The 12,147-nt window shown below is 40.0% G+C and overlaps 1 protein-coding gene across 12 annotated transcripts in view; it reads left to right on the plus strand.

Annotated features, from left to right (window-relative positions):
- The window catches only part of LOC119005547 (focal adhesion kinase 1-like), a 62,062-nt gene extending 52,467 nt beyond the window's left edge, over positions 1 to 9,595 (plus strand). For 5 of the 12 annotated variants that reach the window (XM_037073292.1, XM_037073284.1, XM_037073286.1 and 2 more), the window contains 8 exons: positions 221 to 283; positions 2,773 to 2,812; positions 3,741 to 3,844; positions 4,177 to 4,185; positions 5,715 to 5,870; positions 6,493 to 6,573; positions 6,661 to 6,767; positions 7,464 to 9,595. In XM_037073292.1, the coding sequence (XP_036929187.1) occupies positions 221 to 283; positions 2,773 to 2,812; positions 3,741 to 3,844; positions 4,177 to 4,185; positions 5,715 to 5,870; positions 6,493 to 6,573; positions 6,661 to 6,767; positions 7,464 to 7,590 (687 nt within the window). In that variant the 3' untranslated portion in view covers positions 7,591 to 9,595. The remainder of the gene's footprint in view (positions 1 to 220; positions 284 to 2,772; positions 2,813 to 3,740; positions 3,845 to 4,176; positions 4,186 to 5,714; positions 5,871 to 6,492; positions 6,574 to 6,660; positions 6,768 to 7,463) is intronic. The other 7 variants (XM_037073287.1, XM_037073295.1, XM_037073293.1 and 4 more) reach the window with 3 other exon arrangements.
- The last annotated feature ends 2,552 nt before the right edge of the window (positions 9,596 to 12,147 follow it).

Here is a 12,147-nt window from a genome sequence, read left to right on the forward strand (position 1 = left end):
CCTGGAAATCAAAAAGTCCCAAACAGAAAATCAATAAGACTCACTGTTCATTGGAAAAACCAACATAATCATTTTGTATAACTGAACTATATACAGAAGAAATGTCTCTGTGAATCTCTTACTGGCAGTTTATTTTAGGGTGAAATCAGCTAAGTATCAACTTAATTACTCTTGATGTATGGACATATCATTTTATGTGTATGTGTGTGTGTGTGTCTAGAAGCCCGACTCTAGAAGTTCAAGAGGGAGTCTGGACAGAGAAGATGGAGGACTCCAACCACCAGTGAGTTGTTTTTCTATGTTTTCTCTGTCTCTGTCCATTTTACTGTTAGTTGGTGTTACTGCTGAATGTTGTTTTTTTGGTGACAGTTCATGTATCCTGATTTCAAATTCCTTTCAAAGTCCTGGACAAATTAGAAAAAATCCAGTCAAATTAATTGTGTTTATTGAGCTTAAAAACAGTTAACAGAGGGCGCTGATGTATCAAGAACCCTGCATAGGTAGCAGTGGAGAAATTTAAATGTGTCTGACTCACAGATCTAGATTTAGTAGAAAGATAATATTGATCAGATTACGGGAACCCTGAGACAATCACAGTGGTGCAGGGGTTAAATTGTCCTGGATATACTGCCCTTCACATCACCTCTTCACAGTCAAAATAATGACCGTTCGTCACTCCCAGCACATAAAAAGTTATTTTTTCTGAACTGTTTGTGTTTTTAGGAGAGGAGGTCGCTGATTAAGCCAAATGTTGAGGGAAGTTCACATTCTGGTTGTGCAATTGGCTACGGTGTGTGTTTGTTTTTATTGGCGCTGAGGGGATTGATCCAGGGACAGGAAGTGACCTGTTAGGGGGTGGGGTCAGCAATGAGGGGTCAATGAATTCCCACAACATCACCAGTTATTAATAGAAGCACTGTAGCAAGAACACCAGGAGCCGTCATTATTTGTTTCACTAAATAACATGTAGTTTACTGTGCTCTTCTCAACTCTGTCCCTCAGTAATTACACACTTCTGAGTGTTAAAAGCACCATTAGAGGAAAATATGGTCTCATAGAGTCTGCAGCCAAAAGTATGTGTGGTACACATTTTACCAGGATGTTGAGGCCTTGAGGTTGTTGCTAAAACATAACATACAGAGTGATAATATGCATCAAACATTTATATGCCACATGAAGAGCTTAAACAATTAGATGAATCAACTCGCATAAGTGACCATTTTGATTTTTGATTAGATGGGTAAGTCATTCAAGTAGGAATATTTTTTTTTTCTAAAATGTGAGGATTAGCTTCTTTCTTTGTCTAGCAAATTGAATATCTTTGGGTTTTGGACTGGTGGCTGACAAAACAAGCAATTAACTAATTAACAACTCTAATAGTAGTCATTAGCTGCAGCCATATTTGCATAAAAATACAGTATGCAAATATGCTACAATAAAAAAGCATTCTGACTGAAATCAGAGAACTGAAATCAGAGAATCAGAGAATACTAAAAGACAACAGCCACCCCAGCCACAGTCTGTTCACTTTCACTGTTCACTGTTCACCTGCTGCAGCAAAAGATACAGAAATATCTGCTGCTGTACCACCAGACTACAGAGCAGCTTCTTTCCTCAGACTCTGGGACTCCTCAGTTCATCCTCCACACTGTGGAAATGTCAGTGTTTGTGGAAGAAGACACAATCTTTTGGCTCTTACATCTGTGATCACTTAAGAGAGTTACCCACATTGTTTTTTAAACTGAGCACTGTGGCGTAACTCTGAAACGATTTGCCCAGTGACAGATGCACACTTTCACTTAGCAAACAACAGTGATTATATGCTGTCAACACCTCCAACATATTTTAACATAGCTAGTATGGAAAGGTAACTTAATCACTTCTCCTCCCTGGTCTTTTGTTGTTTGCTAGAATCTGGAGTCACCGTGTTTCTAAAGTTACTAAATGATGTTGTCGATCAGGGCTTTAGTGTAACTTTATCTCAAATAATCTCAAGAGTTGATGAATGTTTTATGTTGATGTCTGTCATGTTCCTGATGCCTGCAGCAGTAAGCTGTTGTAGCAGTCTGAAGTTGCCATGGGCCAGATATTTCTGTCTCTGTAATTCATCTCTCTGCTTGTCCTGCTCCTCCCATTTGAATGGCTGTGGTTTGTGGTGGGAAAATCTCCCTCGTTTGTGCGTGTGTATGTGTGTGTGTATGTGTAAAATGCTGTAGTAGGGTATTTTTGGGTGTTGGTGGTTGTCAGACCACAACACTCTGATGGCACAGAGGCTTTGGGAGCCCTCTGTACTGTTTTCTCACACAGGAAAAAGAAAACAACAAAGATTCAGTAATAACACAGCAAAGTAAATATGTAACATGGCTGGCACCACTGGAGACTTCTGTGGCATCATTTTATTCTTAACAGCATCAAATCAAAAAGACATGCTGCAGTATATTTTTTTTCCTGGTTTCGAAAGGGTAGTGCTAACAAAGGAAACCCATTTTTTGTCATCCAAGTGCAGCCAGACAGAATACTTTAGCACAACACAAGAAACACAGACCACACATGCCACTGAAAACATGAAGAGCTCCACAACTGGAAACGACAATGTGTTTTATAAGAATAAATTGAGACGCGGTGTCGTGTGACAAGAAAATTAAATTGGACTCCCTAAATGTTTCAGAACCAGCTGATGGTTTTTGCCTGTGAAGTTTTAATTTCCTGTGGAGCTTCTGATTGTGTGTGACCCAATGCTTTGTTGTTATGTTTTTTTGTTTGTTTGTGCAGACAGGAAACCAGCACATATACCAACCCGTTGGCAAACCAGGTAAAACACAAACCTGTAACTGTCTGCAATTGTAGCCACTATTGTTACAGTCTCACTTCCTCTCTCTGTCTCCTAATCTCCCACAGTATGTAGTTCACATATATAGCATTCCTCTGTTTAGCTCTCACACATAGTCTGTGTACATATTCTGTATCTCCCAATACCAGCAGATAGTCTGTGTCAGTGTCTGAGCTCAGTCTGTTGCCACAATATGACAGATGAGACAGAGAACTGTGGAGCCCTTTTGACCAGCTAGCCATCACCCTCAAGGCAGGCGAATGCAGGGAAAAACATTCATCTTAAAATAGCTTTACGGTTTGATTAAGATTGTAAAGGACAGCTTTTATTTATTTATTTAAGGAACAGTTTTATCCCCCACTGCACTGAAATTTTTTTTCGTGTTCGTGTTTTCATTGTGGCCATGAGTTTTTGATAAATAAGTAGTTGTTTCATATCTTAAATAAGCAAATACACCAAACATTTTTAGGTCCCAGCTTCTTATATGTAAACCTCCCTACACATTTGTGATTTTTGATTTGAATTTTATTTATTCATTTATTTATTTTGCTGTTGCACAGACAAAACAAGACTTTTATGACATCCCCTTTTTTTATTTTTTCATAGACTAAACAATTATTGCTCATAATGTTCTGAACGAAGTGCCTTGATGTTTAAACAAAATGTGATGGAAGTGGTCTTTGGTCAGAGCAAAAAGAAAGATTCGAGGCACTCTTCTGGCAAAAAGGTTAAAAAGCCTTTATCCACTTAGATATTTCATGCAGAAATTCTTCATCAACAGTGCATGTCAAATTCAAGCTGAGTTGCTGAGCAGCTACTAATGAACAGACAAGTACAATCTGTCCAGATTTTGTATGACAATGTAAAGAGAAATCTTTTTTTAAAAACTTTTATTCGTTGTTTCCTGCAGAGCACGCAGCTCCCCCAAAGAAACCCCCTCGACCTGGGGCCCAGAGCCAAGTGGGTAGTCTGGCCTGTCTAAATACTGGAGACAGCTACAATGATGGAGTCAAGGTACACACACACACACACACACACACACACACACACACACACACACACACACACACACACACACACACACACACACACACACACACACACACACACACACAGTAAAGCACATAAAAAACCAAAACAAAAATACTCACACACAAACATGCATAAAGACTTACTAATAAGAAAGAACTGAGAATATAAATAAAGAACCTATGAGAAATAACCAAGATTTACCATTTATAGGTTGCATGTCTCTTAATACTTAAAGCGTTAATATTTTCTTCTTTTCCTTTGGCTGCTCCCTCCCTCCCTCCTCCCCTCCTCCTGCACTTACTGTTGACCCCCAGCCCTGGCGGGTAAGCAGCACACTGTTTGTGTGTTGTGTGTGTTTACTGTGCGTCTTGTCTACGCCTTTATCACACGTAGATTCATGTGGTCATGACCGTCCGTCACTTGTTTGAGTTTTCTGGATGAAATCATCTGCAGTGTTCTCATATAAACATACACACTCATTTAGCTCATCCTGCAGTTCCTTTTGTTGTGTAGACACCAGTCAGGTTTTTTGTTGCTGTCATTTTCCCTCCTAACTAACAAATCAAATCTACTTAGATGTGTTAGTTTGTACAATAGCAGTATTTAATCCTCTATCCCTCTTAATTCTCTATCCCTCTTTTGAATTAATTACCTTTAATCATGCATGCTTCAAACTAACTATGCACTAATCATGGAGTTCCTTAAGGCTTGGGTTTAGGCTAGGAGGTTTGTCTTTATCTTTTGAATATGATCAGAAAATGAAAATAAATATGATAAATAGAAAAGGTGCCTCTTCTGTTGCTCTATGTAAAGTTTCTTCCTTTTATTCCCATTTTTGGGAAATGTTTCTTCATCTTAAAGATTGAGGGTGTTCTACATCCTTTCACCTTTTTAGCCATTATTGACTTGGTGATACAAACACAGTTGACTTCCTTTTAGTATTTTCCAAATAAAACACATTCTCTCTGCAGTCTTAAAAAAATCATCAAAATAGGATCACCTAGTTTTGCTTTTGTTTTTTTTATACAAATAATTGATGCAGTAGCTGCAGGGCATAACATGTGCATGGTTGTGATTGAGAGCTTTGACTGACAGTAGTTAGGTACACAGGATGGCTTTTTGTAGTGCTGAAAGGCAGATTTAGTTGCAGAAATGGATTTAGAGAAGACAAATGAAAGTGTTCAGATAGTCAAGAGAAGGGCCAAGGGAGGTCCGCTTAGAGAGAGGAGACGATGATAGGACAGAGAGTAAATGTTTAAGAGACAGAGTGATGCGTAAGATGTACTATAGGATGAAAAAGGTCTTTTGTTAACTTAGCTCAGGTTTTGGATTTAATTGATTAAATCGTAGCTAGTTCTAGCAGTATGCCATTGCCATCTAGTGGCCAGAATTGAGAACTACATGTAATGTTTTAAGAAAAACCCTCCCTCATTCATTCATTAATTCACTCACCCACTCACTCATTAATGTACTCATTAAGCTGCATGACAGTTTGATTGTTCTAGCTCAGCAGTTGTGGCCTCTCCTCTTCTCAAACTATCTTAATACTAATAATCTGTTTTGTGTAAATTTAAATGATTCCACTCTCAGCATCCATCCTTCAGTGCAGAGGGTCCTTAGTTAACAAAGGGATGATTCATAAATATCATTATAATCATGCAGGATCTCTGCAGTCAACGCTTAACAGTAATTACAACAACTGTTTTGAAATAAGAAGGCTCATAATTTTCATCAACATCGTCTCACCCTGTTTTCTGTGGATCATTCTCACAGTCCCAGTCTCTCGTCAGACATGTGGGTCTTTGCGTGTTCCTTCAGCCTGTGACTCACTTCTTGTCCTCTCACGGTTCAGCTGCAGCCCCAGGAGATAAGCCCGCCCCCCACCGCCAACCTGGACCGCTCCAACGACAAGGTGTACGAGAATGTGACAGGACTGGTTAAAGCTGTGATCGAGATGTCGAGCAAAATTCAGCCGGCTCCCCCAGAGGAATACGTTCCCATGGTCAAGGTAACAGAGACACATTTATCACAGCTCTCCGCGTTGGCTTTCAGAATGACTCAGTGTTTCTCAGAGTTGCATCTGAAAGCATTACAAAGATTGGTGCTGTTCTGTTTATATAGTTGTATGTTATCTTCTTTTGACCACTGTGACATGCTGTTTTGATTCGCTGACACTGTACAACTCTTCAGACGTCGGAATTTTCCTGATGAATGTCTTATGATTCATACGTTAACCAGACGAAATTGCTTTTAATTGTCGGTATTTAATAATTGAAGTCTCCTCAAGAGTCCTTTCGGCTTATGCTTTTCTTAATTGTATTGTATAATTAATTTTCCATTTAATTTTTTGTATTCTTTCTATTTGAACTTTTAAAAAAGTGGATAGGTGTGAATTAGCATTTCTCTTCTAGCATCTGGTTCTCGTGTATAATTGTATGTCCATATCAAATACTATGAATTTAACATTTTATCTGTTGTAAATGATATTTAGATTATTATCTCTATCTGGTGTTTTTTAACTTACTTTTCTTACATGATTTTATAAATCTACACATACAGTATATACAACTTACATCTACTGCAATCTACTGTTATTTCTGTTATGTAAAATTTATTTCTGTGTTTTAAAGGATGTGGGTCTGGCATTGAGGACGTTATTGGCGACAGTGGATGAGACTCTACCACAACTCCCAGCCAGTACACACAGAGAGGTAATAACACACACACACTCACACAATCACACAATCATTGTCATTGTCATTCGCGCAAGTGTTGGCTAGTATCACAGGTCTATTTAGTGCTGTGTTTTTCTTCAACAGATTGAGATGGCACAGAAACTCTTGAACTCTGACTTGGCTGAGCTGATTGGAAAGATGAAGTTAGCCCAACAATATGTGATGACCAGGTAGGTTCAGATATCACCTTCAGAATAGTTTCCTTCCTGTGTTTAAGGTTTAAAGACATCATGACATTTTCATGTAATGGACACCTACCATCTTTTAATCAAGTTGTATTCAAGTTTCTTGTGTTTATTCTTTTAATGGCTGCAGACAGTCACAGGGCTCTTTGTTATGTTTTGATATCACTTGATTAACTGTCACTGTCTTACCAGATTCCCATTCCCATTCACAAAATAATTCCCACATTGACTTGTAGATGTCTGAGGCTCGTTTCTTCTACTTATTTTAGCTTGACAAACCAACTCATATTGTTTCTGGTTTGGAACCTCTACTTGGTCTGCTCAACATGGCTTATGCCACGATGTTATGACAATACTCTAATTTGCATAGCCTATAATAATTCTCTCCAAACCAGTTCATGGAAACTAACCTAATTTGCGTTTCCTTTTTTTGTGTGCAACATTTCAAAAGCTTGCGTCTTGACAGTGAGATGGAAATAGAGCTACTGTTTGGAAAAATGGGAAAACAAAACAGAAAAAGACATTATTACCCAACGGCATGAGATGTCTGCCACCGTGGCATTTTTGATGGTATCAAAAGAGGGAGCCAAAGTCTGACATTTTCATGTTGTCCTACTCACTCATTCATACCTGTTAGTACCAATCTGTATGAGTGATGTGTGTATTCCTGCTCTGTCCTAGTCTCCAGCAGGACTACAAGAAACAGATGTTGACAGCGGCTCACGCTCTCGCAGTCGACGCCAAGAACCTGCTTGATGTCATCGACCAATCACGGCTCAAGATGATGGCCCACTCCCGCCCACACTAGCCCTGCCTCAGCTGAGCTGACCAACAGGAGCTGGTCTGGTATTTAGGAGACAGCAGTGTTTGCTGTTAGCAGTGGAGAGCTAAAGACTCCTGGATTAATGACGTCGATCGTGATATGTCAGAGCAGCTGGAGAAAACAGCAGCTCTGACACTTTGACAACAGTCCGTGAAGAATCATTAGATGTTGAATCCTGTGTAGGCTGCGGTAGTCAATTCTCCCCCACTGTGACTTTCTAACAGAGCAAAAACACTTTCTGAATCAGGGACTTGGCAGCTTCACTCTCTGTGGACAGGAATATAATGATGAAAGGAGGAAGAGTGATGACTTTGGGTGATGATGTGTCTGAACCTGGAGAACTATCATGGGAGCAAGTGGATCTGGATTTGGGTTCGTCTGAGTGGAATACAACTCTCAAGCAAAGCCATCAGAACCTGATTGGACTGCGTTTGATCTGCAACATATCTGCATGAATCTTCACCACGGAAATAGACTTTGACGTCAGCCGTACATTTGTTGATATCATGTGTTTTTACCCCTCGATGTGAACCTTCTGCTCAGCTGAAATACCTCCACATCACCACGGATTCTTTTGAACGGGCAGATCAAACCAGATGTTTTCAATTCAGCTGTGGTGCTTCGAGCTGATGCTTCAACAATGGCCACCCACCCCTCCATTGCTCCTCCTGTTTCTCTCTTCCATCCATTCCTGTCTTCCCTCTGTCTCAGCAGGTTTTATTTATAGACTCAGAAATTGTAGAGGAGACGGAGGAAGAGATGGAAAGAACATGTCAACTGTCCTCCTCTTTCCTCTCTGGTTCACTCACTTTTCTTTCCTTTTCTTCTCACTGTCCTCCTTCCTGAAGTCTTCCTGAGCTCATCTCTGAGCAGGTTTTAAAGACTCCAAATGTGAAGAATCCTACTCTAGTCTGGGTGAAACGCTCCAGACAGGGAACTCCCAACTCTCAATTTAGTGTACTCTTTTTATTGGCTGGCTCCATGTTTTTTGTGTTGTTTTCAGCAGTCTTCTTCCTCTGTACTGACATACAATCCCAGCCGTGACTCTGGTGAGCAAAAATGGAATAAAAAAAAAATGTGAGGATTCAGTCTGGATACTTCCTGTTTATCTCGAAGGAAGAGGAAGCATCATGTCTCAGACTGGTCACTGAGCTTGACTTTTCCCAATTTTTCTGTGAGGACGGTGTCTCCTCTTTTCTCCCCTCGCCTACAGTCCCATTATCGTTCAGTTGCTCCACGTGTAAGACTGGTGTCACACCTTAAACTGTCCCCTCACCCACCGGTGTCACAAAGTGAATTTCCCCGGGGACACAAACGAAACCTCGCAACTGGAACCTTTGTGCTTTGAGTCCCAGTTTCTGTCAGGTGTAACTCTTTAAAAATGTCTTGCATAACAACAGGGGGACGAACACACATGAAAGGTGGAGCCACGCGACTGGAACTTGTCTTGCAGGCACAACACATTGAACTGAAATACAGCTGATCACACGTGTCTTTGTTAATACTGACCCCACATGGAGTATGACATACTGCTATATGAAACATACTGGTGGCTGTACTGGTATAGCATGATATACTGGTATGGAGAAGAGCATATTTGCACAGCACCAAAAAAAAAATCTTAACTTTTTTTTTGTTTTTACCCTATTTCACCCAGATTGGTTTCTCATGTTTAGCCAGCAACAACACTATCAAATATCAGACATCTGGGTGTAATAGGGCTGAAAAATAAAAAAAAAAGAAATCATAAAAACTGTCAAAAAACAAACAAAAAAAAAACAACCAAACAATCTATTTTATCTCCTTGTTGTTGCGTAAATCTGCTCATGTTGGTATATTGTAAGCTATACTGGTGTGTATCACTGGTGAATTGTACAGAACTCGTACTAGTAAACACTGGTTTTTATTTTGTCTTCTGGGCTAAATAAGCCGTCTTGTCAAATAGGAGGAGAAAAAAAACCCAATGAAATAAAATAATGACAAAATGGAACTCTGACTGTCCACATTCTTACACATGATAGAGGTTTTATTTAAAAGATCTACATGTCAGGTTTTATATCTCCAGGTTTCATCTTTTCATTGACTATGAAATAGTCTCAGTTTAATATTGATGACATCCTTCATAAGCAAGCAAGACCCTCAGAGAGAAGATTGGTTATTTTTCTGTAGTTATAATATGTAGTCCTTATGCCTTTCACCATGTCAGATGGTGACTTATTTGGGATGGATAAGTACGGAGCCCTGGGAGGGACATGGGGGAGGGGAGATTCACATCCCTGAGATGTCAAAGGAAATATTAAGTGCTAGAAGAATCCTGTAAACCTGTATTCAGTGTCAAAGCCACAGTTAAAGCACAATCTACAGCTGAATTACAGTCTATACATGATGCATTGTATTACATTCTATCAGACACTTTTCTATACAGAGCAGCAGCGTATGACTTGTCTTTTGCTGGCACTGACTTGATCTCAGTGTGACAGCAGGACAATTACACCTCCGGTCAAAAGCCACAGTGTGTATGTGTGTATTTTATTTGCCTCAGCTCCACTGAAGTTGCACTGGTTAAAGCTGTTGCAGCAGTTGACGATGTTTCCGTTCCCATCTGCGTCGACGGAGGCGCCGTTGGCGGCTGCGGTGCACGTGGCCATGCTGGCACACTGCTTCACTATGGCTATCGTGGAGCCTGAACACACACACACAGAGACAGCATGTTTTTGAAGATATTTTGGACAAAAGGCTGCTCAGTGCTTTAGTTCGAGTAATATCTTAGCCCACTGCTTTTTTAAATCCTGTGCCTAGTCAACACAGGTATACTCAGGCCTACTTAGAGCCTGTCCTCTTCTTTATATTCTTGACCAGGGTTCAGATGTTGTGTGTTTCTTTGTCACCTAAAATGTCAACGGCAGTCATGCAGGTGTCCAGCGGCGCCTGACACACCTGAGTGTTGGCGTTGCATTCTTCGTTGGTGGCAGAAGAGCTGCAGACATAGCACTCCAAGGACAGCGCTGCAGGCACAAGGAACAAGGTAAAAATAGAGACGCATGATTTGAAGTCAAATTTAAAAAAGAGATACAACAAACAAAGATGCCCATTGTTTGAAGAAAAAAAGAAAAAAAAACCTGGGTCATGTTCAGAGGCCTTAACCAAGAGAAACAATATGCAAACTAACTTTTGGGGATATTTATCTCATCAGTATTTTTACGTTTTTGACATTTTGATATCAAGTTGACCTGAGCTGCTATGAATATAGGATTTAGTTCTAGACCATTAAATTATAGAGAAAATAATAGTTCAAATTGATGGTTCAGTTGGTCATTGTTGGCAAGGTTCATGCTTCGCCTCATCATAGATGGGGTCAGGGAAAATCCTCCTGATATACTCACATGTTTTAAGTCATGGTGTCTTCTCACAATTGTCTTGGGTTTGGGTTTTCATAAACTTGATGTGGAGAATGGGAGAATCTTAGTGAAGCCAGGACTAACCTCACTGAGGTAAAGTTTAAAAGTCATGTTAGACTAGAGTACGACTGACTTGACTCATGGGATCTGATAGTCTTCTCTGGGTTTGCGACAGGAATCCAGAGAATGGAGGCAGTGCCCTCACAGGGTTGCTCCTTATCTAGCAGTGGAAGCATTCAGAAGGGGAGATCCGTCTCCTGATTGTCGGCGTGTGCATTTAAACAATTCAATGAAGCCTTAAATTAGAAAAGTATGTCTGAGACCACTGCAGGCCTATTTTCAGTTTGACTATAGAGGAAGAAAATGACAGAACTGCAGAAGCTTTATGACAAACTATGAAGTCTCATCAAAAAAAAAATCCCTGAAGTAGACCAACAGCTACTCCCAAAAGCTGTATTGTCAAAACTTGTCAGGCTCGCTTTTTTAATTGTACTATTATTAAGTATTGAAAAGAACACTCCATTCTGCTCCTCCCATTCACTGTTTATTGCTCTGCACTAAACACATGCACACCTAACATTTGTATGTGTGCCATAACGGCGTTAATTTGACAAAAGCGACCCGAGCAGAACAAAATAACACGCTGTGTACGCTGAAGGCTAGAAACCTAAAGGCTATCATTAAAACATCTTTTTTTTCTCCAGTGCACAAAGTCATAATTCTTCAGCAAACCTTGATGTTAGTTACACCCTTCTTGTATAACTACATTCACTCTGGAGCCACTGAAACGAACGGCAAAGATATTTAAGGTCTTCGAAATGTGCCTAAACCTCTGGCACATGTTCAGAATCAACAACAGACAAAGAAAGAGCGCCCCCCCCCCCCAAACTGTGAAACATGCACTGATAAATGCAATTCTAGCAACGCAGCCACTCGAATAATAGTAAAGCCCCTCTTGTTTTTTTTGTTCATTCTTGACTGAGTTTGAAAAATCTGTCTATGCAATCGAAACAGGTTTGCATACATGGAAAAAAAAACAAAAACAATTGTCATATGAAAGGTTTGTAACTGCGCTCAGTTAAGTCTTGAAAACATCTCGATTAACTGATTTCCTAAACTAAAGCATGCTGTATTTTTGATCTGG

This window comes from Acanthopagrus latus, chromosome 17 (assembly GCF_904848185.1).
Source record: "Acanthopagrus latus isolate v.2019 chromosome 17, fAcaLat1.1, whole genome shotgun sequence".
NCBI classification, from domain to species: domain Eukaryota; kingdom Metazoa; phylum Chordata; class Actinopteri; order Spariformes; family Sparidae; genus Acanthopagrus; species Acanthopagrus latus.